Source organism: Manacus vitellinus, unplaced genomic scaffold, assembly GCF_001715985.3.
Source record: "Manacus vitellinus isolate BGI_N305 unplaced genomic scaffold, ASM171598v3 scaffold_2_pilon, whole genome shotgun sequence".
NCBI lineage: Eukaryota > Metazoa > Chordata > Aves > Passeriformes > Pipridae > Manacus > Manacus vitellinus.
In genome coordinates, this window is record NW_021940208.1 from 11733951 (window position 1) to 11758499 (window position 24549).

General features: G+C 37.9%; 1 protein-coding gene across 1 annotated transcript in view; it reads right to left on the minus strand.

The window, feature by feature from the left end:
- The window catches only part of GUCY1A2 (guanylate cyclase 1 soluble subunit alpha 2), a 124115-nt gene that overhangs the window by 84114 nt on the left and 15452 nt on the right, over nt 1–24549 (minus strand). The window contains exon 4 of the mRNA XM_029960893.1: nt 22763–23481. Coding sequence (XP_029816753.1) covers nt 22763–23481 — 719 coding nt within the window. The remainder of the gene's footprint in view (nt 1–22762; nt 23482–24549) is intronic.

Sequence of the window (24549 nt, forward strand, 5' to 3'; positions counted from 1 at the left end):
TGTTGCTATAGTTCAGGGCTGAACAGACACAGTTCCAGATTAAAAAAAAAAAAAGGTAAAAAGGTAAAACGCAAATAGGATCTGTTTATCAGTATACAGATAAGGTAAAACATACCTTTTCCCAAGGATGTATTTTAGGCATATTTTTCACTTTTTGGGAGCAAAGCTATTTTGGATTTGCTCAACAGCAAGCTACTGTTCTTACAATATACAAATATTATTTATATTTTTGATAGTTAACAATTCAAAGCTTTCAAATATCTACCATATCATGAAAAAAGAACTCCAGACCTGAGTAATTTATTGACAACCTTTGTAGGTAAAAACATGCAAGACTTACCAGTAGTATAAAGTTAAAAATTTAGAGTTGTTAAGAATATTACTGAAGATGCAGTAAGGACCTGCATCCAGGTAGGATGCTACTTCCAAGATTTTGACTCCAATTTTCAAAGAAGTTCAGTTAATAGACTTTATTTACAGCAAAGATACAGCTGAAAATACTAAATCAATGACAACCTTTCATAATTTTGACAACTTCCCTGTATTTCTAGAGAAGATTTTCCCTATGCTGCAGATAGACAGTGTGCCTCCTAGTACTAAATTCTCGCTTCTGAATCATAGAAATTATAAAAAATATCAGCCTTATATTGATTGCAAAAGTGGCAATTACATAGTGATACATACTTTTCCCAACTGATCTATGAAAGCTGCTAGCAATTCAGAAGTCCAGAAGCAGTATTCATGCAGAGACTCTTCTTTCAACTAGATCACAACTTAATCACCCATTTCTGTAATGCATAATCTGCACATTACTTTTAAGATTCTTCTCCATATTTCATCTGCTGTATTGAGGTTCAGCAAACACACACAAAACAAAAAAAGCAAAGCTGGAAAAATTCCTCCCAAGTGTAAGTCAAGATAGCACTTTCACTGAAAAGTTAACTGTACTACATGTAAACTATTCCGGAGCTGTTATGCAGGAGTCAGTAGGAATAACGATTTACATGTGCAATGCTATTAGCACCACAATATATCTTCAGTATAAATCATGAATGAAAGCTGGATAAATAAAGATCTCACTAGAATATTTTGCTTTAAAAAACAAAACAAAAAAAAAACCAAAACCAAAACAAAAACAAAAACAAAACAAAACAAAACAAAACCAAAAAAAAAAACCAAACCACAAATTAAAAGAAAATGGAAAATCTCAAATTGGTATAAATACAGCAAAGGTGAACTTTTCTATGTGAGAAACCAAAGCAGCCTGTAATAATTCCCAGGGTACACCTTTATTTAACAAGCTATAAGTAGACAAAACTGGCATTTGCTGAAGGAATATTCATATTCCCTTTCAAAATGCATACAAATTCACAGAAATGTTAGATTTGGAACCAAGTCAGGTGTAAGAATGGCTATAGTAAAAATATATCATGAAGAAAGCAGCTATAACCTACTATAACCTACACTGCAGGACACGCTTTACTTTGCAATAATTCTAAGGTATCACACTCAGAAAAAGCTCTCCAAACTACTGTACATTTCCCAAAGAATGTCTAGATACACTGTTCAGTGGGCATAGAGCATGCCCTATAAATAATACTGGTACCCTTACAGAAACATTTTCATGAAGCTGATTCTTAACATCATGTAGCTGATCCTTGTACCTTTTTACTACGGTCTCTAAAGTAACATAAATATGCATGAGTGCAACACTCACAAATATGAAGCCATTTACTCAAATTGTAATAAAGCCTTTGAAGCAATTTAAAAGCCAAGAGCACGGCCATCTTCTGGAGGCTGCCCTTTGCATTAGAGATGTCAGGTGGTGCACGCAGAGAGCAGTTATGAAAGTAAGTTCTACAGAGGTGAAGAAATATGGTCAGAGCCACAGACAGAGAACAAGAACTGAAAGTTCATGCATAGTGCTATTTAATTAAGAATCTCTACAACTAAAAAACCTACTGAAAATGCTCCGTAGAGAAACCATACCAAAAAAGTTAATTTAGCTTTGTTATAAAGGCAGTGTGGAGGGGATGTCATGATTCCACCTTTTTTTCTGAAGGCAAAGATGACAGAGGGCAATGCAAGGCACACAAAGAGGTATTTAGCTGTGTCACCATAGGAACCATTCTGCAGAAGCATGGAGGAAAAAGAGCTCGAGTGATGGAAGCATTTAGTGAAGGAGAAGAAAACCAACCAAACAGTACCAAAAAACCTGAAATGTAAAATCAGCTACAATGTACTATGACTGGAAGACAGCTGAATCTGTGTGGTACCTGAGTAAATGAAGATTAGAATGGAAGCCTGGTTCAATTCAACGCAAAGACACTGCAGATGCAGACTAAAATATGCAGTAATCACAGAAGGAAATTTTAAAGCAATCCAGAGAATTATACAGTGTGAAAAAATATGTATCTTTCACACATAGCAGGGGAAATAAGCTGTGTTTCCTTGGAAACATCAAAACAAAAGTTATATGACTTTCAGTCAGTAATATTTTCTGCAACAAAAGTAGGACCTATATTAAAGGTTTGATCTTAGTATTCCATACATTTTAGGTAAACCAGAGTAATTGCTCCGAAATGAGCAGAGTAATTCCAGTGTAAGATCAAGAACTTGTTCTTCAGATTGTAAATATGCAATTAGTATTATTTGCAAAGATTTATTTACATTATTATTTGGTTTTGAAAACGGGTCTATTCTGAGCCTTAAATTTTGTGGATAATTGTAACACAAATACAAACCGGGATATTCAGCACATATACAACACATCAAATCAAATATTTTTGGTTTTGAGCCCCTTTGAATGTTAGAGACTTGAAATGTCAGGGCAAAATGTTTAAGCTAATTCCTATTAATAAAAAAAGCCTATGTATGGAATATGGCTTTTGAAAAACACAGTAGTAGTAGCCGAAGAAACAACATAATCAGTCACACACTTTAAGCAAAGCATCTAGAAAGGTAATCTCATGTAGTGAACATCAGCTTCAATACATGTCATCTCAAACCTTTGAGCTTTCAACAGGCTTACTGGGTTGTGATATAAAAACATATGACTAAACAGAAGAAGAGAAAGAATGTGACCATTCCCACTGGTCTAATATGTCATCTGACAGTCTTTTACATTAATGAAATCTTCCTCTGCCTAGGGCATGGCAATTTATATTGCATATCTCTTAAGAAACCACTAGGACCTAGATTACTCTGGTTTAGGAGTACCTTCAAGACTCTCTGCACAACAATAAACATACAGAAGCTAACAACAAACAGGAAGATAATTACTACAACCGAAGTATTGGAAAATTCTTGGGAGAAGGCGAACTGGTGGCAAAATAAAATCTATAAACAATTTAAAATGTCACTTGATCACTTTATGAAAAAGTTAGCTGCAATCACGGGAAATTGGAGCCTTTAGGGTCCTAAAAATATGCAGTTACTGGGATTATAATGAAAAACAGACAACACAATGAAAATTTCATTTAGTAAAGTCAGAAGAACTGAAAAAAAACAAAAAGAATTGTTACAGAGGATGAAATGGAAAATGAAAATAGCTAGAATATTGAAAAAGGAGTAAATTATGTATTGATGTAATAGGAAGACTACATAAAAGTACTAAAATAGTTGAATATAGCTAAAACGATGAAAAAATTAACTGAACGTAGTGCTAAAATCTTTTAGATAAGTTACTTACTCACCTAATAGCTGTGAGTAATTAATTTACTCTTTCCAAATTATGTCTTCGTTAAGCACAAATGGGACTGATGCCTATTTCACTAGACAGAGCTGATCGGAAATGTAGCTAATGTTTCTAATGCATCCCATTGGTCTCTAATTTGCTACAGAGTGACTCTAAACCAAAACTCTACATTTGACAAGGAAGTATTATTAGTTACAAGCATTTAAAAAAGCTGGGTTTTCTCTGAAAAAGAGAAATATAGTGACATTACTAAAACATTAAATATAATTTAAATCATAAAGATTTCCATGGAAAGGGTGCTGAGTGTTTTATCTCCTACAAAGGAGGGAAAACACTTACTACATCAACTGATATTATTAAAAGCAAAGCAGTACTCTGAAAATGTGAAGGGATGAGGAGCAAAATGGAGACTTTTTTAAATGTTTGCCAGGCTGTATAGCTCCTGAGATAATGGCATGAGGGAGTTATAACTACTCTAATAAAACACATTCAAATGCAGGTACACGTGTGATAAAATGAAATCCGAATAGGTGCCTTCAGCAGAGCAGCAACACCCTCATGGATATCCCTAGTGAGAGCTGCTTCACTCAGCACCCCAGAACATTGCTTCCTGGCACCAGCAGCCAAGAAACAGCTTGTGTAGAGATTATTTATATATTTTGGTATGTTGACGTAAATTCTGAAGAACAAAGTTCATGAATGATAAACTCCTTGATTCTGGTAGAGATGTGATTTTATCCATTAAGATTATTGCTTTAACATTTTAGTGTGCCTTGGAAACTAATTAATTAGACTGGTACTTTGCTGTGCTAATATAACAGAGAAAAAAGATGATCCCCAAACATTATAAAGTCCATATTAAGTTTGAGGTGTTTTCCTCTGCCAAATATCAAGGTCAGACTTTTATGTTAAATTCCATTTCTTCCTTTGTATTCTGTTCAAAATTGATCATGCTTCATACAGTCATTAATTATCATTCATAAACATTATTTCATTAAAGCAATTCAAATTGAACAAAGAATTAAAGGATAGATTTTGGTTCCAGAACTTCATACTTATCCTGGTAATAGCTATAAGCAGAATTTTTTTGTGTGCCTCTAAGACTCAACTTCACTGTGAGAACAACACCTGAGGAAGAGCAGAGATGGGGGCTATATCCCAGGAGGTCCCTTCCCATAAATCCTGCAATGAGCTGGAATTAGACCACACTATTTGCATTCTCAGTGTAAACTGAAATTTAAACTACCTTAATCCATAAACAAAAAGGTATTTCTGTTTCTTCATCTTCTTCATCCCCATCAAAAGATATGATATTTTAAGAAAATTCCAATATCCAGATAATCTAAACATGTTATGGTAATAGTTTTACACTGCAGAAATGGTGAATCTGAAAAACAGTACATCTAGACAATAGATTACAAGCTAAATTGTAAAAGGGGATGAAAAAGAGATGCACACGTGCTACTCCACGTATTTAATGCCTCACAGTAGAGTAAGAACACAGAATAGCACACTGATACACTGACCAGGATTTCAGATGCCATTTCTGGTTTTAAAGGTTTGCCCTTGCAGACAAAAGCAAAATAGAGAGGCTTTTTTTGCTTTGGATTTAAAAACCAGTAGGTACAATTTTATGACACAGTTTTATTTAGTCTTCTATTGCCTTTTCTTCTGACAGATTCAGCTCTAAAGAATGACTCTGAACAGCCACCCTGCTTCCCGATTGTTCAGAAAGTGTTCTGCCATTGCTGCGCCTGTCTTTGACCAGACTTTTGCTTCTCTCTCTGTTATCGTTTTACACTTGTGCTTCCTAGGTTTAGCATTGTCTTACAACAGGTTTTTTTCTGATACTCATTTGCCAATAAATCTTACAGACTTTTCAAAAAAAAATCTTACCGAGTTTAAATTAGTTATAATATTTTCTTAGATATTCTTAAGGGCTTTTAATTAGAAGGGCTTTCTGCTGTCCCAGCAGATGGATTCAGTTCAAGGTCTTTGTTGACTGGATCTGAGAACAAACTATAAATGGTTTGGACTGTGAAAATGGTATCGAGGCTGCTGGTTTGGACTAATGTCAACACATAGCATGGCTTATCATGTGATGGTGTGTTTAGCCAACAGTTTCCTACCAAAGCAAAGAAAACATTTTGTTCTTATTGGATATTTGAAATCAAGATCAACTTGCTCAATCCCCAGTATCATATTTATTACTATAGCTTATCTCCCCTGTGAAAGAGTCCATTAATAAACAAATAATATTTGGACAGTCACATCATAAATGAAAAAAAGCACAGAAAATTTCAAATATTATAACTACACTCTAGTCGTCAAGTTACACAAGAAAAATTTACACCTTTTTAAAATAATTTTTCTCTGTTCCTTTTTCCCTTCCTACTTAAAGTGTTGATGATTTTTTTTTTGGCAGATGTACAAAATGGATTCAGGACTTGCTTTTCATACAAACAGTATTTGTTTATATATTGGTTCAAATTTGAAGATAGAGTCAGAACATATCCACTCCATTTAGTACTGCGCAGTATCTAATATATACAGCCTCTTCCTGATTTACATAGAATTCTATACAGAATTTGAACACTTAAATTTTACAAGAAAATCACTCACTAACTGGACTGATTCAAAAGATTTGTATTTTCAAAAACAACAGAGAAGAAAACATTTTAAAACTCTAACTAAAAACTATCTAGTAAAAGCATTAGGGAACTTTACCAGTCATTAACAGTAGCATCACAAACCAGTATCATTTACCAAGTAACAAGGGCAATTCAAGGGCAATCCTACCCATCATGGTTGCTTCCTCCAAGGCCTACAAAAACCTAAAGTATTGGGAGGTCATGTCTTTTTTTATCTAAAGAAGACTTTTAATGCAGTGTATCTCATATTGCTTTTCATGTTCTACATGAACACGAAATAAATAAGAGTTTACTTGGCAAGATGGATTCAGAGAAAGGAACTGTTTCATTTGACACTGACAGGCAAACACTTCAAAAGAAAAATTTTGAAAAATGCCTGACAGGATACAGGTACTCTACACACTGTTGCAATGTGAACTCCTAAAATACATATTTATTTTTCATTTATCAGTGTTTTTCCCAATGCAAGCATATATAAATAATTATATATATGGCATCACTGTCTACCTGCTATCAGAGTATCTATGCAAGGTACATTCTGTTACGATGTACACATTATGAGTAACTAAAGAGCATGGTATAAACAAGGACTACAGATATTATGCTCCTCTAAAAGTAAAAATGGCTACATGCCATATTTTAGACCAATTAAGATATAATTTTAAAATATTATATTATTATTACTATTACTAAATTTGAAAGTAAGAAATTCTAAATTTTTAAATATCAACAGTGGTATAATCAAAATATGTGCTGATGACTACTCATGTTTTCCTATTTACTTAGCAGAAATCTTTAAAGTAAAAAATGAAAACCCTTCAATGAGAAATAAAAAAAGAAAATCAAGCAAACTAGTACTCTCAAAAGTAAGTACATTAGTGGATTATCAGCTGCACTACATTACATAAGTAAAAAGGTATTTCTTCACCTCTTCTTTTCAGACTCCTGTACCAAGCAGATAAGAAAGGCTACCATAGAACTGTTCTTTCTCTCATAAACAAAAGGCAAGGCAACAGAAAATCACACTTTCTGAATTTTATTTTAGTTATATGGTATGGAGGTTCCGTAATTCGAACAATAGGGTACTTGAAGGAATATATTTTTGTCTGGTTTCACCTTAGTTAAAATCCTGCCTGCCTCTTTTACAGAAATTTTCACAAATCCTGTTGAATTTAGTGGAGACAGGACTTTTCTTCCAACAAAGATCAGCACTACTAAACATTTAAGCACCAAGCTTTTGTGCAAGTGCAGTGTCAAGTACAAGATTCTGTCTGGCTATCTCAGATGGCCTCAGAAAAATCCACTTTGCCTACATAAGAACTCATTTGTTTCCTATAGCTTTTCAGCTTTTTCCAAAGCCCTATGTTTTGCAAAATTATATCTGTAACAACCATTTTAGCAGTAAATGGGTCCCAGTAACTGGGGCACTCAGGTAAACTTTTCAGGATGTTTCTGATCCCAGTTTAAAACAAACTTTCCCCTCCCACTCCTCTGGGAGAGGTTATTTTAAATCTAGATCACTTTCATGAACAAGAGCAGAGAGTTATATTATTAGGTTCTTCTCATAGATCTACAGTAGCAAATTGACAAATACCCTTTACTTATACATTTCTTCAAAGGGAATAAACCTACAAATTAAATTAATTTCTCAGTCTTAATTCTGCTAAAGGGAAGACGGGTTTACTCATGTCCCTTTACTGTGGGATATCAGTCCTGCCCAGCAGAATGCCTTATTTCTGTTAATTTTCTCTAACTCAAGTGAGAAAGCATCAGGCAGCCTTTAGGTAGATTACTACCTGAAAAAACAAATGCTTGAAGAATTATACAGGGAAAGATCTGTTAAGCTTAAACTCCCAAGGCATATTTTTTTGTGATTCACACAGCACTTATTTCAAAGAATTAATCCTCACGCTTTTTAATCTGTGAAGGGATCAGAAACTTTCTCTTTTTTTTTTTTTAATTCCACAATGTTATCAAATAGTGATCATCTGTACAATTTTCACTTCGGTAGATAAAATTCACAAACACATGCAGATACTCTAAAAATGTTAATATCTCTTCAGCTTGTTAGAAAACAGAATCTGTTTTTCCTTCGCATGTAATCCTTCTGCTTCCCCAGTCATGCGCAAGAGCTCTGTTAGAACAGCAACCACTAACACTTGCTGTATAATCCACCGTGTAAAGCAATTAACAGAGGGAAGCTTAAGGCCATCTCTGATCTGGAAACTAGATATTTCTGTCTTAAATTTGAATAATTTACAATAAGGTCGCCTTTCCAAAAAGGATTCTCAGTAGGAAAGTACTCTTGCATCTGCTTAAAGAAGCCTCCTGAGTATCCACTTCAGTGAAGACTATTCACGGGAGTAAAAATTTGCACTAGTATGTCCATTAATTTGGATGACTCGCTCCCACAATTATTTTCAAATACCAGGGCTACCACGGCTGAAGGGTTGAGGCTTCTCACCAGGCAAGGACCTTGAGACCCTGAAGAACCTCAGCTGTAATTTGCTCAAGGAGAAGCATATTGCACAAGTAAACCTTGCCCACAGAGAGAGGAGGAGGATTCCCCCTGCTCCAAACTGCTCATGAAACACAGATAAGCTGAAGGCAGTTATAGACAAAAGGATCAGAAGACAGTCAAACAGAATAATTTTTTTCAAAAACATCCAATCTTCACAGCAAGTGAAGAGCCAGGGCCCTGGTTTAGACAGGTGGTCATACAAAGAGAAGTGTATGAGAATAGGTCAGAGAGAGGGCAGAAACACTTCTATAAGGTCATTAGCTCTTTTACAGCCACTCACTCTGGGAGACATTTGGACAACTTCCATGCCCATCGACCCTCATGAGGTTGCTTTCTTAGGGATATTGATTAGGCTGTTAGCTCACTGTTGGGTAAAGCTGCAGCACTGCTCAGCCCACAGTCCCTGGTGCCAGCAAGGCTCAGGTCAATGTCACACCAGCAGCCGTGACTTGGCCCCTCATACACAGGCCAGGTTTGGGTTGGAAGGGACCTTAAAGATTATCTAATTCCACCTACCCTGCCATGGACAAGGACACCCTCCCCTAGACCAGGTTGCTCAAAGCCCCATCCAGCCTGGTCTTGAACACTTCCAGTGATGGGACATGGACAACATCTACGGGAAACCTGTTCCAGTGCCTCACCACCCTCACAGGAAATAATTTCTTCCTGATATCTATTCTAAGTCTATTCTCTTTCATTTTAAAGCCATTAGCCCTTGTCCTGTCAGTGCATGCCCCTGTAGAAAGTTCCTCTCCAGCTCTTTCAAAGTCCCCTTTAGGTACCGGAAGGCTGATATAAAGACCCTGCTTGTCCAGGCTGAACAGCCACAACTCTCTCAATGACAAATGAGACCTTTTTTTCCTCTTCTTGCTCAAAACAAATACCTTCTCCCAAAGTTGCAACTCGGCTGATGATAACTAGTAAGACAAATCAAGACATAACATCTTACTTATCCTGAGCAAAGATACAGGCTTTCGTCCCAGAGTAGCAGCATGATGATACACTTCGTTTAGAATTGTAACTTGATCTATGTCATCAGTTAGGGGTCAGGAGATCCTGACCACATCCACTAGTACTTCTCTTTGGTTTTATACTCTCAGGCACATCTGCACACCTGACTACCCTAATACTCACAGAATGAATAGGGTTTTTCTAATGCTACAGGTGTTTCAGAACATTTTACTAAAAAAAATTGTAATTTTTGGACAGTGTAAACAATGGGTCAGTAGGATGATTTTTCAAGTCCTGCTAGTCCAGTAGAGTACCCTGCTGTGTTCACAACATTCAGTGAGCCCCTATATAATTACATGACACCATGGGAAAAAAACAGAATGAGAGCAGTAAGCCAGCTATTTTTAAATACTGTTTATGGATTTGTTAGTGTTATTCCCATGTCCCTAGAACTCTCTGTGGAGTTCCCCATCACCCAAAATGGTTCTAAAAGCCTTTCAGGACCCTCTGATACTGCTGAACATAGCTAGGAAACCTCTTAGATGTTTCTGCATTTTTGGCTGACAGAAAATATTCTCTGTTATTTTATCCTCCTATTCCCAGGAACAAATGCCAGAAACTGAATGTTCAAGACACAGAACAGAAGTTGTCCAATAACTGAATTTGAAGCCTTCCTGAGCAAAGAGGAAGTAGATTGAATCAGCAGTCCACTGAGATGAGTGAGAAAATTTGATGTCCTTTTAATGATATGTTCCATGCTTCTTTCACATGAAATTTAAACAACACTGCTTGTCTGCACAGCACTCACATCACTGCCATAGACAATATTTTTATAGCATATTTTTCCTTTAAAATTAAAAACTAAATACAATTCAGTGAAGCTAGAAAATCGAAGTTCTTTCAATATGAAGTATCTCCTTGAATCTTTGCCAAGCACTGGTATTTTTCCCTTTGGGTCTCAGTGGAGCTCAAATTAACATAGCCTAGTCTGTTTTCTTGGTAGCTCTCCTCTATTGGCATTAACAGAATTCTTGAAAATTGAGGATCTCTTCATTACTTTTGCCTGACTTCTACCATGTGCAAAGTCCATGGAGGCAGAAAGTACTTTTACAGAGGAGTCATCCAAAAGTCGGTACTGCAAAGGACTCTGAGCCACAGCAGGCACAGCTGAAAACAATCGTCAGGCTTCGTTAATCCATTCAAACATTCCCTCTGCTGAGTGTTTTTGAAGTAACCAAGCAGAAAGCATCAACAGTTTTACAAAAAAATACAACAATTCTTTTAAGTTGAACATTTAAAATATAATTAATTTAGCATTCACTAGGCATTCCCCATGAAAGTGTTACACTAACACAAGAAATCAGCGTGTGCTGTATTGTGTAAGATCATTTTTAATACAATCCCTTTCTAATTAAGGTCATCCAGATAAGGAGAATCTACTTGATGACTGAAATAATCCAGCACTTTCTGGGGTGGGTAAGATCAAAAGGTGAATTTAAGCTGCAGAGATCCTTAGCATCAGCGGAAGGAGGGGACATAACTGCATCTCCTGATTCACATCTCATGCCTATTCTGCAGCCCATGTCTCAGCGTCACTGAACTTCTCAAAAAACCAAAACAGCAGCATGTGCCAACGTGTTGCAGAGGCACCTACCCCCATTATGCACAGAACCAAAAAGAAGTTAGTCTGCCCAGTTGCTACTTTCTTCCTCAATTCATTGGGCATGACTTCACTTTTGTTTCGGGACAGATGTATTGGCCCTTCAGTAGCCATGACTGAAGACTTTAAAGTTATCTCAGTTTGAATATCTTTGCCCATTAAAACACCTGCTTAAGAAATGGATTTATTAATAGATTGTTTGCAAATTTGAGGTCATTCTTCAAATTCTTTCAAACACAGCACTAAGCTTTTATTTTATGAATTTTCAGAGGCAGCCATCTTTGTAACCTGTCAACGTAAGCCATATGTTTTTTAAACACTTAAACATATTATCTGTACTGTCTTAAGGAGGATCCCCTAGACCTGTATTTTCCTTAGAACAGACATTTTTAAAGCTACCAGTTCAACATTTGAGGAGGAAGTACTGGAGAGAAGCACTGAGATGGTACAAAATCAGATCCTACCAACACCAGTCACAACAGCAATCCAGTAAAGCCACTGGAATATTCCTAGGGAGATGCTGTCAGAAAGATACAGCAAACAATAGCTAAAATCTTTATTATGCAGATCACACAATAGGTTCATAACAGTCCCTTCTAGGCACAGGGTAAAAAGGATTAAACCTTTATGTTCTCAAAGAAAAAGAAAGGTAATGTGAAAATTAAAACAGAATATGTTTATATTTCTGATATAGTTGCACAAACCCTGCTTTGCCAGTGGGCCCCCAGCAAAATGAGAATCATTACAGAAAAAAGCTGTGCAGAATGAACAAGAAGATCAATTCCTGTTCTTAGATAGAAAGAAAGGAACAGAGTAAAAAGTATTATAAAATACATAAAACTCACAAAGCAGACAGAAACTACATTAGTCAAAATGTACAAAATAATATTTAAATATGTCTTCACCTAGGACTGCATTTTAAAATGTTTACATTTTTTTGAGGTGTTGAAGCACCTCAAATTGTTATTTGTTTGCAATCTGCAAAGAGGAAAAAATTTGTTCTCTTTTAAGTAAAGAGGAAAATTATGTGTTTGGAGTATTTTACGTGCTTGTCTTGTGTCTTCTTTTCTCAGATACTCACTAAGTCCTCACTTATAAAAGCCAAAGGTCAGTGACAGGAACAAGTCATATAAATATTATTTTATGAGTTAAATCATTTCACTCTCTTTAGTTATGATATGAGGTGGGTGCTATATACTTTTAAAAGGAAATGTATCCTAGATAGTTTAGCTGGAGGGCACGTGAATATATATATATATATATATGGCTATAAAAGGTAGATTCAAAAAAACAACAAAGGAGACAAGCTAAAAAATTTGAGAAATCCTCAAGGCAGCACATTATAAATCTCTAGATTATTTTTTTTTCCCTCTGACTGCTTAGCACTGGCAGAAGAACCTGGGCACATCCCTGTGTTCCCTCTAAGCTTTGTGGCTTATATAACTTCTCCATCTAACATGTTGGTTAGTGAGGTAACTTCTGCCTTAGCACGTCCTAAAAACTCCTGGTTACAGGTGATCTGCTGTTATTGAGACTCTCAGTCTCTTGGAAGACTCTGCAAAAAAGAGCAAGAGTAAATATCACCCTTCCTTGGCAAGAGTAAAAGGCAGCAAAATGTTACCTAGTCAAACTTATTCACATCCAAGACTGCTCAGAGGTATCAGAAACACTGTACCTGGCTAGCTATTAGCAAATCAGCACCTGGCTTTAGTGTCTCGACTTTTTCAAATCACTAGTATCTCACTCTTTCATACTACTGCTAGCTATTCCTAATGCAAAATCAGCTAGGTGTTATTTCATAGTAGTATTCCCTTTGATTAGAGTCTTATGACCTACAAAATCTACAATGACTGATTCAGCTACATTCCCAGAGTATAAGTGGGTCAAACACAGATACAAGTCACGGTCTATTTCGCGTGGGTCCACAGCCTAGCAAAAGTTCCTGTTTCATAGAGAGTGTCTGAACTTCAGAGCTTTGCTTCCATGGACATAAAGCATGAAGAATCCAGGACAAGATGCATGCCTAGTGAGCATGAGTAAATTAACATATTTAGAGTCACTCCATGCTGTCAATTACAATTTAAACTCAAAAGACTACATATTTATGAGATATGAATGGAGGAAACAAGACAAGTAGTTTAAAACTGGTCCAAAACTACTGAGCAACACTCAAAACCAAATAGGAAGGGTCCTAATTTGAGGTTTGAAGACAAAATTTCAGGTAGAGAGAAAAAGTGTTAAGCTTTCTCTTTCATGTGGGCTCTTTGGCCACGCAGTGTCATTCTGCAGGTAACCTGGGGTAACTCAGGCTTGCTCTCAGGCACAGTGCATGTCCCAGGGGTAGGGTTAGCAGGAGGTTTGGCATTTGTTGGGTAGAAATGACGTTACAACTGAAAGCTGACAACACACGTAGTGCCAGCCCTCACATTCTCTGCTCCTCACAGCAATAAACTCAAGTGTTTATGCTCAGAGGCACACCCACATGTTCTCAGGGACTCTGACTTCCCATCCATGTGCTTTTGAGAGCTCATGCACAAAGCCCACTCAATCCACAGGGAGACACTAGGGCTTTCCCCCATCTTTCTAAGTCCACTTCGGCCTCTGCAAAGAGACACAGAAAAGAAATCTTAGCTTGGCTTCATGCATTGCCCAGTTGCAAATGCCAGGACAGGAACTAGAAAGGTAAACAGTGACTGAATGTTTCTACTTTGACTCAACCATCCCAGGGAAAATGGTGTTTTATTGACATTACACTTATTCAGATTAGATGCCATGAAAAGCATAGTCACTCAGAAACTCAGATAAGCAAACAAGGAAAAGGATAAAAATGTATTTTGAATAATCAATACTTAATTTTAGTCAGTGGAAGAAAGAGGTAGGGAAAAAAAGCATTCCTGAAAACCAAACTGTGTTGCATCTGAGTATTCTCACCCTTTAATGTAAAAATTAATGAAATATACTTTTTTGGTTCTAGTTATGACTTACTGTAATTTAGAAACCCATTCAAAAGCTTTCAATCAGATAGAGAAAGATGGACATTTTCATGTCCAAGCAGTTTCTTTATCATAAAAAATTATACAAATCATAAGAGGGAAGAGCTTACCATGGAGTCAAATTGTTTTAATAACCACTTCAGTCAACAAAACTATTTCCAAACAGCTTCTCTGGTTTTCAGCTAATGGAAATGAGAAGGAAGTATTTTACCTTTAGATTGTTACACTTCAGTCTTATCACTGAAAACATATTTAAAATGACATTTTCATTTGCCTATCTTAAAGAAGAAATATTAACAATCTTGGGCCAGTTTCACAATATTAAGGTTCTCCAATCCACAACTGTTCACAAGATAAGGAAGTCATGTCATGTATTGTTTCTCATAACCCATCACAATCTCTAGAAGCAGTCAAGCCAGCCAATCCAATCCATCTTGAAAAGCATCAAAGTCCATACACATTTTGACAAGCAAACAGGTGGGATATTAGCATTAGCAGAAACAGAAGACACAAATTTGATTCTGAGAGCTCTATGAGCCTGCCAAGCAATAGGAGCTTAATGTCAAAAGCTGACTGACCATGAATAAATCAGCTCTAGGAAAAAACAGAATTCCTAGATCATAAGTGACAGATGCCCCTTATGCTAGAATGACTTTCAGGCCATTTCACCTGAATTTTATTAGGAGAGGAGGAAAAACACAGTTACTGAGAAAAAGCAAAACACAAGACTGTGTGCAGTGGGTTTTAAATTACTCTGCCAGTGTCAGAACTGCTCATTTCATTCAGCTGGTCCAGAGCAAAAATACAGAAGTAGCAGATAAAGAATAGACAATGTACTTTCTGGCATTAAAAAGCATTATTTTTACACAGTTTCCAATGATCAACAAACACAATGGGAAAGTGCTTTGCTTTTGCAATGGGTAATCAGGCTTGCTTCATAGTTGCTCCACTCTGCTCACAATGTCCACACAGACCTGGTTGAAAGTGGTCAGAGAAGTCTCATCTTCACAGTTTCTAGTAAACAGTGGACCTTTTGTCCACAGGATGCCACAGAAGCTGACAATATGAACTTCCCTGGTTCAAAAGGTGCTAGAGAAAATAATAGAGGAGTGTTTGGGGCGGGGGGGCCTATCAGGTGCCACATCCTGGATACCACTGCAAGAGGATGTGCTTTTATCCTCAGAGAGTTAAAGCTAGGAGGGAGTTTTACAGAAAAGAACATAGCAGGCTTAAACTTTTTCTTACCTATTTTACTAAGGATTGTCTGTTGGTCACTCTAAGAATCAGCATGCTGGTCTGGGTGGACTTTTCATCACAGAATCATACAATATCCTGAGTTAGAAGGAACCCACAAGGTTCATCAAAGTCCAACTCCTGGCCCCACACAGGACAGCCCCAAGAATCACACCATGTGCCTGACAGTGTTGTCCAAGCACTTCTTGAATTCTGGGAGGCTTGGTGCTGTGACCACTTCCCTGGGGAGCCTGTTCCAGTGCCCAACCACCCTCTGGGTGAAGAACCTTTTCCTAATATCTAACCTAAGCCTCTCCTGACACAGCTTCATGCCATTTCCTCAGATCGTGTCTCTAGTCATTGGAGTGAAGTGCCTCTGCTTCTCCTTGTGAGGAAGCTGTGGACCATGATGTGGTGTCCCCTCAGTCTCCTCTTCTCCAGGCTGAACAGACCAAGTGACCTCAGCTGCTTCTCATGCAGCTTCCCCTCAAGGCCATTCACCATCCTTATGGCTCTCCTTTGGACGCTCTCTAATGGCTTAATATCTTTCTTATTTTGTGGCACCCAAAACTGCACACAATATTCCAGGTGAGGCTGCACCAGCGCAGAGCAGAGCAGGACAATCCCCTCCCTTGACTGGCTGGCGATGTTTTGCCTAAGTCCCCCCAGGACACAGTTGGCCCTCCTGTCTGCCAAGTCACTGCTGACTCATGTTCAACCTGCCATTGACCAGGACTCCTAGGTCCCTTTCCATGGCACTCATTCTCCAATCTGTATGTACATCCAGAGTTGCCCCATCATACATGGCAATTACACAGTTGAGTGACTGAAAGGAGTATTTGATTTAGAGGTGGCACGTACTTGTGCTATGGAAGAAGGACTAGATGAATAACTACTCCGTTGAACAAAACAATGAAAATGAACAGGGGAAATTCCCACTGGCTTCCACTGAGTCACCCTACCTTTTAAAATGAACAGTGGTTTATTACTCAACACTTTTAAAAATCTGACCATTTACTACATGTCTACCTAAATACTTTAGAATCTAACCTTTCAGACACAGGGTTGGTTGGTTGTTTTTTTAATGTTGGCTTTGGTCTGGTTCATTTTTATTTATTTTGCATCTATCTAAATCAGTACATTGGGACAAATTCCTGCTGGGGCAGTCTAGCTTATCCACCACAAACCTCTCTTCCCCACTGACAACAGATGAGGCACTGGCTCAGAGAGCCTGCACCATCAGTAGAGCTATAAAAAGCCTCCTCTATTATTCTGCTGGACATTTTAAAATTACAGAATTGGTGTTTCTTGAAAATCTGAATTATATGAGGCATTTAGAATTTCTTGCAATATAAAAATTTCAAAAGATTATTTTTATCAAACCCAGTGTTTCATATTTTAAAAGTTGTATTATAATTTATAATGTAAAACTTTTTCCTAATAAAATGTATTTTATATCTAAAATTATTGAACAAAATATTTTGACTCACATATATAAACAAATTAAATTTTTTGCCAGAACACATTTTGCTGAACTGTTAACTGGGAAGTTATGATTTTAATAAAATGGCATATTCAAAATTAATACATTCCACCAAAAAAAAGTCTGGATACCCCCAATACTGCAGTTTTAGGTGCCAGCTTTATCTTAGACAAGTTCTAAAAGTGTTCACAGGCCTAAGTCAAAGGCCAGTGAGTATCCTTCTAAAAACTGATTTATTTCAAAGGTGGAAAAGGGCTGTTAGTCTGAGCAGAAGAGCAACAATACAAAGAAAATACAGCTGCACAGTATCTGGCAGGGAACCAAATAATTTCTTTCACAATTCACTTTCAAATTTCTTGCCAAGTGCATGCCAAGTCACAGTTTCAGAAAGGTGCCCACAAACCAGTGCTAGTAGGGCTCATCCTGTCAATCCATGCACCAAGAGGACTGAGTCTGGATCGAAGCCTCAGGGACTGTGGTTCTCTGTGAGGGCAGCCCCACCTCCTCTCAATCTGCCCAGCACTTACGGCACAGGAGTGGCACATGAGGAGGACATTAGCCAGAAGCGGAATACCAGGAGAGTCGTTCCTTGTATTCCCATTCAGCCAAAAATTGAAGCAATTCCAGCCATCTCACTGTACTGTCAAGGAGATGAGTATTTATAACATGTCACAGATGGCCTTGTTCATTATTATAGTCAGAAAACAACTGCACTCAGAAAGTACCTATCAGGAGCTTCCAGCCCTTGTCTGGTCAAGAAATGTTGGGAGGGACATCAACCTCTCCTCCTGTTACATTCACAACTTACTACTGGGTTATCGGCTCTCTCACGTTAGTACCTTCATGGGAAGGAAACCTCAGTAGATGGGCTTGACATGGATTTCAGAACACTCCATCAGATGAGTTCAGACCTAGTCCTCTCAATTTAAATTATTTCTTATTCCATAAGTGATTCCACTAACATTCTTTGAACTACTGTGAAGTACTGTTGTGTTAAATAAGTGTGAGGCTATAAGCTATCAATCCAAAATGGTTAACTGTCTCAATAAATGTATTTTTGATTGTTGCAATAAGTAATTGCTCCCAGAGAGGGAGGCAGAGAATGAGTTTCCTTAGGGAGGTGAAATAGCAAGATTTGTGACCTTGTTATCTAGGGATAAAACCCAAAATTTGAAAAATCTGACCAGATCCTCGTGAAGCACTCTGGTTAAATGCACAAAAGAAACCCTAAATAAAAATTAGTGTGAAACGTGAAAAACAACAGAATGTTTCTATAAGAAGTAGAGCAACGGGACCCTAATAGTCCCTTCAGCACCTGATTAATACCATACTATAAACAACAAACAATAACAAGAATTTAGCTGCATGGGAAAACTGGAAACCTCAGAAATTCAGCTTTTATACATCTAAAGACCTCTTTACTAGGAATCCTGATCTAAAGACAGTCATTATTGTTACTACAGAAAATTTTCAACATGCAGAATAATCAAGAGGAAAAACCCAAAGCATCAGTGTGGGTAACTTGATTACTGTAGAAAATAAAATTGAAAGACAGAAGGATGGAGGGAAGAAAGGATGGAAGCAAACCATCACATCCTGTCTTACTCTATATTACTTTGTAGAATTTGATTATTCACAGACTTACAAGTGGGTTTAATTGCAAACTTATAAGTACAGGTAAAGTCAGGAAGAGTAAAGACCTAATGCTTAGTACTTTGTGGAATAAATGCTTGCATTGTCCACGTGTGTCTATTGTATAACGGAGACTGACATATCAGCCAAGCAAACACTAAAACATTAGAATTATGACTCAGAAGTAAAAATAATATTGAAAATTGTAATTAAAGCTAGGTGTCCATATTCTTCAGATGGAGAGTTCTTTTCTTCTGCTTGGTCCCTAGAACAATGGGATCCTGTAGATGCTCTGAGCTCCGAGGAATAACTGGTGATATATCAAATTAACAAAACTATCAAATTAACAAAACTTTGCTGAGATATTAATGCATGAGGCTGTGCCTCTGCAAAGATGTACATACAGCTCCACAGGAAGTACTACCTATCACCCAGACCTCATAGGAGTTACATTAGAAATTTAGGATAGTGTTATTTATTCCAGTGATTCAAATACCAGTAAATTGAAGCACACAAAAGAGCCTTTAAATTAATGGGACAAGCACTAAGCACCCTGAAAGCCAGGACAGGTGGGTTTTTTCATTTTGCTTATGGGTGTTTAGTTAGGGAAAGAGCATGATTTGTGACTTACTTTCATCATAACATAGAGCTGGTGTGAGTCTTTCTTACTGCAAATCTGAAAAAAATATATAATTTATGTATTGAAATTAAGATAAAAGTCTTTTGAAGAGAGATCGAAAGGTCTTCTGTTCATTACAAAGCCTTTTAATTATTTTATTTTTTTTTGAGGAAACACTAAGCTATCTGAACAGCTTCAAAACTGCAGCAGAGCTGTCTGAGTCACAGGCCTACAACTGCCATTTAAGGTAACCAAGTCTGAAAAGTGTTGGTTATTGCAAAGTCAGAATTCTATTAAAAAAAAAAAGATAAACAGGTATAAGTGGGATGCAATTCCAGCATGAACTGAATAGAGATGTGTTACAGAGAAATAGGTAAATAGGTAAATACCTAAGTCAGTTTCTCATGACTGTTAAGCAGCATCATGCTTACAGCCACTGATCCACCTGCCTAATATTCAACTTCCAAACAAGTGTTTGCAAATTGGAAAGAATTCCTAAACAAGCTACATGAGTGACATGAGCTATGGGAAAATAATATGGCATGCAGTTCCCAAGGCTCAGTCTACTTTTTTATCCATAAAGGACTTGAGCATGACATAAGCTGTATTGCTGTCTCTCCTCTCAAAATCTATGTAAGCAAAACAATCACAGCTTCCAAAACTGTGAAACTTATCATTTTTTTTTAAAAAAGGAAATATTTAGCAAAATGCATCACATGCTGATCTTTTTGTTAACTATTCACAAACAAAAACTTCTGTAAAGTGCTTATAAAATGGGTGAGACAGAAGAAAATACCTCTTAGCTAAACTGATGTTCTCAAATTAATTCCCGTGCCCACAACACAACATTTACCTTAGCTCCCCTGCACCTCACCATCACCCTTTTATGTTTCATTTACGCCTTACTGTTCAAGAGACAATTTTTCTCCTAACTGCTGGCAGACAAAAGATTTTCTTTACTGCCATCCCCTTTTTCTGTGGTGCTAGTACTGACACTTGCTGTCCAGGGTCTCACTCTACACATGACTTTAAGATACAGAGGGTCACTCTCCCAAGTGGTAAGTGGGCCCACCACTGATTCAATTCATTACCCACCTGTAATGACACATGGTACAAACTACAGCAATGACACAAGGATGCACAGCTTGATGGTACAGAACAACCATTTCAAGTGAGAGTTGCTTTGCAAACTGGCTACTAAACCCTGCCTCTAGCAAGCTCCACTCCTGCCACTTTTCCTAAGAGCAAGCCACAAGAATATGAAACCTCCCCAGGTAAGAGAATATATTGTGTTTAACTTGCAACTAAAAAGGGAAAAACGCTTTAAAAGCCTCCCTCCCAGATCTAAACTTTCTTCTTTTTCAGAGTGATTTACAGCAGATTCATGAAGAGCAGAGGATGGTTGAAGGGCTGTGACTGTCCCGGGGCAGGGGAAGGTGTCTGAGAGGGATAGGCAGGCTGCACAGGAGGAAGGTGCATGAAACAAGACTCTTTCACACAAGAAACAATTATCTCAAACTCCCTTTTGGTTTTAACATGTTGAATTACATCAACTAACACAAAATGAAAAGCACTATTTTGCTTCTCTTGGGGGAACATGTTGTTTCCAAAGGAAAATGCGTCAGAAACATGTTTATTGTTTCATCCAAAGAGTATTGCCAAAGAGGAGATGGAAACCATTGCTGCAGTAAGAAGTGGTTATATTTTGAACCACAGAAACATAAAATGGTTTGGTTTGGAAGGGACCTTAAAGATCATCCAGTTCCACCCTGCTCTGGGTAGGGACGCCTTTCACAACATCAGCTTGCTCAAAGCCCCACTCAACCTGGCCTTGAACACCTTCAGGGATGGGGCATCCACAGGTTCTCTGGGAAACCTATTCTAGTGCCTCGACACCCTCACAGTAAAGAATTTCTTCCTAATATCCAATCTAAACCTACCCTCTTTCAGTTTAAAGCCATTCCCCTTTGTCCTATCACTACATGCCCTTGTGAAAAGTCCCTCTCCAGCTTTCTTGTAGGCCCCCTCTATGTAGTAGATGGTGCTATGAGGTCTCACACTCCCTAGGGCTGTCTTTTAGGGAGTAGATGTGACTGCTGCTACTCCTGGCCCTGCCTACACCTCAACAGCCACTCTGGTGAAAGCTGCCAGCTCCTGGTGGTTCTGGCACTCCCCTGGGGTTCCCCTGGCTCAACTGCAATCCTCCACTGCCCTGTGGGATGTGCCTGCACTGGAACTATCACCTCAGTGAATTGAAAAGAATCCAGAACTCAATATGCAGTTACCACAGGAGTTTTTCTGAAATGCTGGCCCAGTGCAAGCAGCAAAACTGGGTTGGAGTTTCTCAAGCTGTATCCAGACCACCTAAATGGTCAGTGTGGCACTCATAGGCAGAATTTAGGTGTCTAGGGGGATTGAGATGAGTATTCTTGGGGGCTACCTCTTAAAACCCCTGAAAATTAATAATTTGTTCAATTAATGGCAGCAGTATTTCCAAGGCAACCACACGCAGGCTTTCAAGCCTTAAGCAAGCCTTAATGTTAGCATTATGTAGCTTGGTGCATAAAAGCTGGAACCCAACTTCACACCCAAAAGCATTCCCATAACTCAAGGATAGGCAGTGAGACAAACTCCATTCAACCTCTGGAGAAGTCCACTCTAAAGACACGTTCTCAGCTTACTCACCTAGAATGCACTGAACTCAACACAGGGCTCACTAGTTAAGGCAGCTTTCTCCTAAAACATTGAGGTGAAAAGGTAGTGTAGGACAAGTGCCTATTTAAATGACTGGAAAGCATTAAAACTGGTGTAAGTGATGCTCCATACCACTTACAGCTTGAGTACAGGGTGAGAGGTAAGAAGAAACATATAGGAAAGCAGCATTCCAAAGTAGGAAAGATATAATAAGGTGGCAATGTGACCCCTGCAGTGGGAATTTTTCAAAAAAAATACCAAAAGCTAGTCTCTAGTAAATAGCTTAAAAACTATTATTGTTACTATAATATAGTTGGAGTGAAATTAAGGATTAGCTATAGGTATTTTGTAAAATTCCTCATCCTTTTGATTTAAGCTGCACTATTCAACTCCACAGTGCAGAACTTTCTGCATAGTGCAGTGTCACAATTTGCTACAACATCACAGGCAAAGTTTATAAATAATTTCAGAAAATATTCACTTGGTTGGGGAATATCACTTAGCCCCTGTTTGTAAGGCATGAGTGAGCTTTCTAAGCACACAGGACTTGAGCTGCTTTTCTCTGAGTAAATAATCCTCTCCTATCACACACATATAAGCACATCCCCTTGCAAATTAATGTTCTTACCTTATCTTTATTTTCAGAGTCGGAATCCTCAAGTTTGGTCCGAATGACAAAGGGAGTAGATAATCTCAGGAGAACTCGTTCAAATGTGGCACTGATTTTAGGAGAAACTATGTCGAAGCAGTCTTGAAATTTCAGGGTTTTATGAGTGTCACATCTGAGCTGCTTCCTAAGACCTTCTCCAAGCTGGAGAACCAGCATGTTTGGATCAAACATCAGGTGAAAGGGGAAAGCTCTGCAGAAGGTGCTGATGCTAATCCTCAGGTCTAAAGGGGAGTGGGAAGTTCCTGGTGGAAGTGCTTTTGTGATATTTGCATTTTCATGTTCTTTGATAAGGAAAGTCAGACAACTGCAGTTACCTGGGTTTGTCCCCTCTGAACACAACTTATCATTTGTGACCTGTTCTACTTCCACTTCCAAGTGGTAAATCTTCTTTGCTGCTGCTTTTATCATTCCTGTCATTGCAAATCCCACAATCTGATGTGGGTGAAAGTAATGAAGCATGAGATTGCCTTCAGGGAGTTCTTTGCATAGGAAAGAAGGGGATTCCAGGGTGGCCTGTCTTCCAAATGAAGTTCTAATATGCTCCAGCAAAGCATCAAAGCCATTGAAGAAGTCTTGAAGGGTCCCACCTACAGCTCGAAGAACTCTTTCATTCTCATCAAAGCAGATATTGAAGAATTCCTCCCCAAACTTTTCTTGCATTTCCTCAAACTTCAGACCTATAGGACAAGGAGACACTGATATCAATAACAAATGTTACTGTGTCACATTTTCCCTTTGTCCTCTATTTGCTCAGTATTTTTCCAAGTCAGTGAGAGTGGTTTTTTCACTGGATACCTAACCCATAGGTTTTCTGTGGTCGTTGGGAATAACCATAGAAGCCATTTTTGCCTGTCATTTTAAGTCCTCGTGCTTTCAGCTTGCTGTCTCAGTTATTTGTGGGCCTGTCTCCTTTTCCCTGCTGGAATTCAGGATACGTTACAACTTCCCTGACTTTCGCATGTCACATGCAGTCCACTGTGTGAATGCACCCAGCCATGGCTGCATCCCTTCCACTGCTGACCTTCCTCATTCAAAAATGAGGCTTCTACTTTTATAATCCCTCTGTTCACTGCCTCTGTGAGGGATCCAGCTCCCCCCAGGTTGAAGAATAAACTACTGGAAGAGCTCAAAGTCAGGTGTTTGGCTTTCCATAAACAATGTAAAAACCCTGCAGTCAGATGATACTTTAATAGCTGGCAGAGTGGTGTTGTGCGTTTTGGGGTTTTTTTCAGTCAAAATACTTCTATCATTATAGGCATTAGGCTCTGCCAGAAGATACAAAGGAATAATTACTTCTTTTGGTTGCCTGCAAAGGAGAGCAAAACTTTTCCATTTTAGGCTTCTACCTACACTTATCCATTCTTAAAAAACCCTGCCTCTTAAAGCAATCTAAACTGCTAGACAGGACAACTCTCTGATATCTCACAATGTCACTTCGAGTTTCCATCACAGAAATTCAAAAGGTTTTGATTCACAGAGGTGATAAGGCTGGCATTGCTGAAGTGATGAAAAAAATATCAGTAATGGAAATGTATCAGATCCTGTTCCAGTTTGTTATTTGCCATTTTAAGGATAACCTAGAAAAATATTTTTGACATGGTTATTAAACATTTTCCTCTGTTTTATTTCAAGTTAAGTTTTGCTCTGTTAAGTTTTGTCAGTATATAATCCCTCTATCATAGCAGAGTTACAAAATTCATCACATATGTTTGCATTCTTTTAAGATGTAATAGAATAAAAAGAAG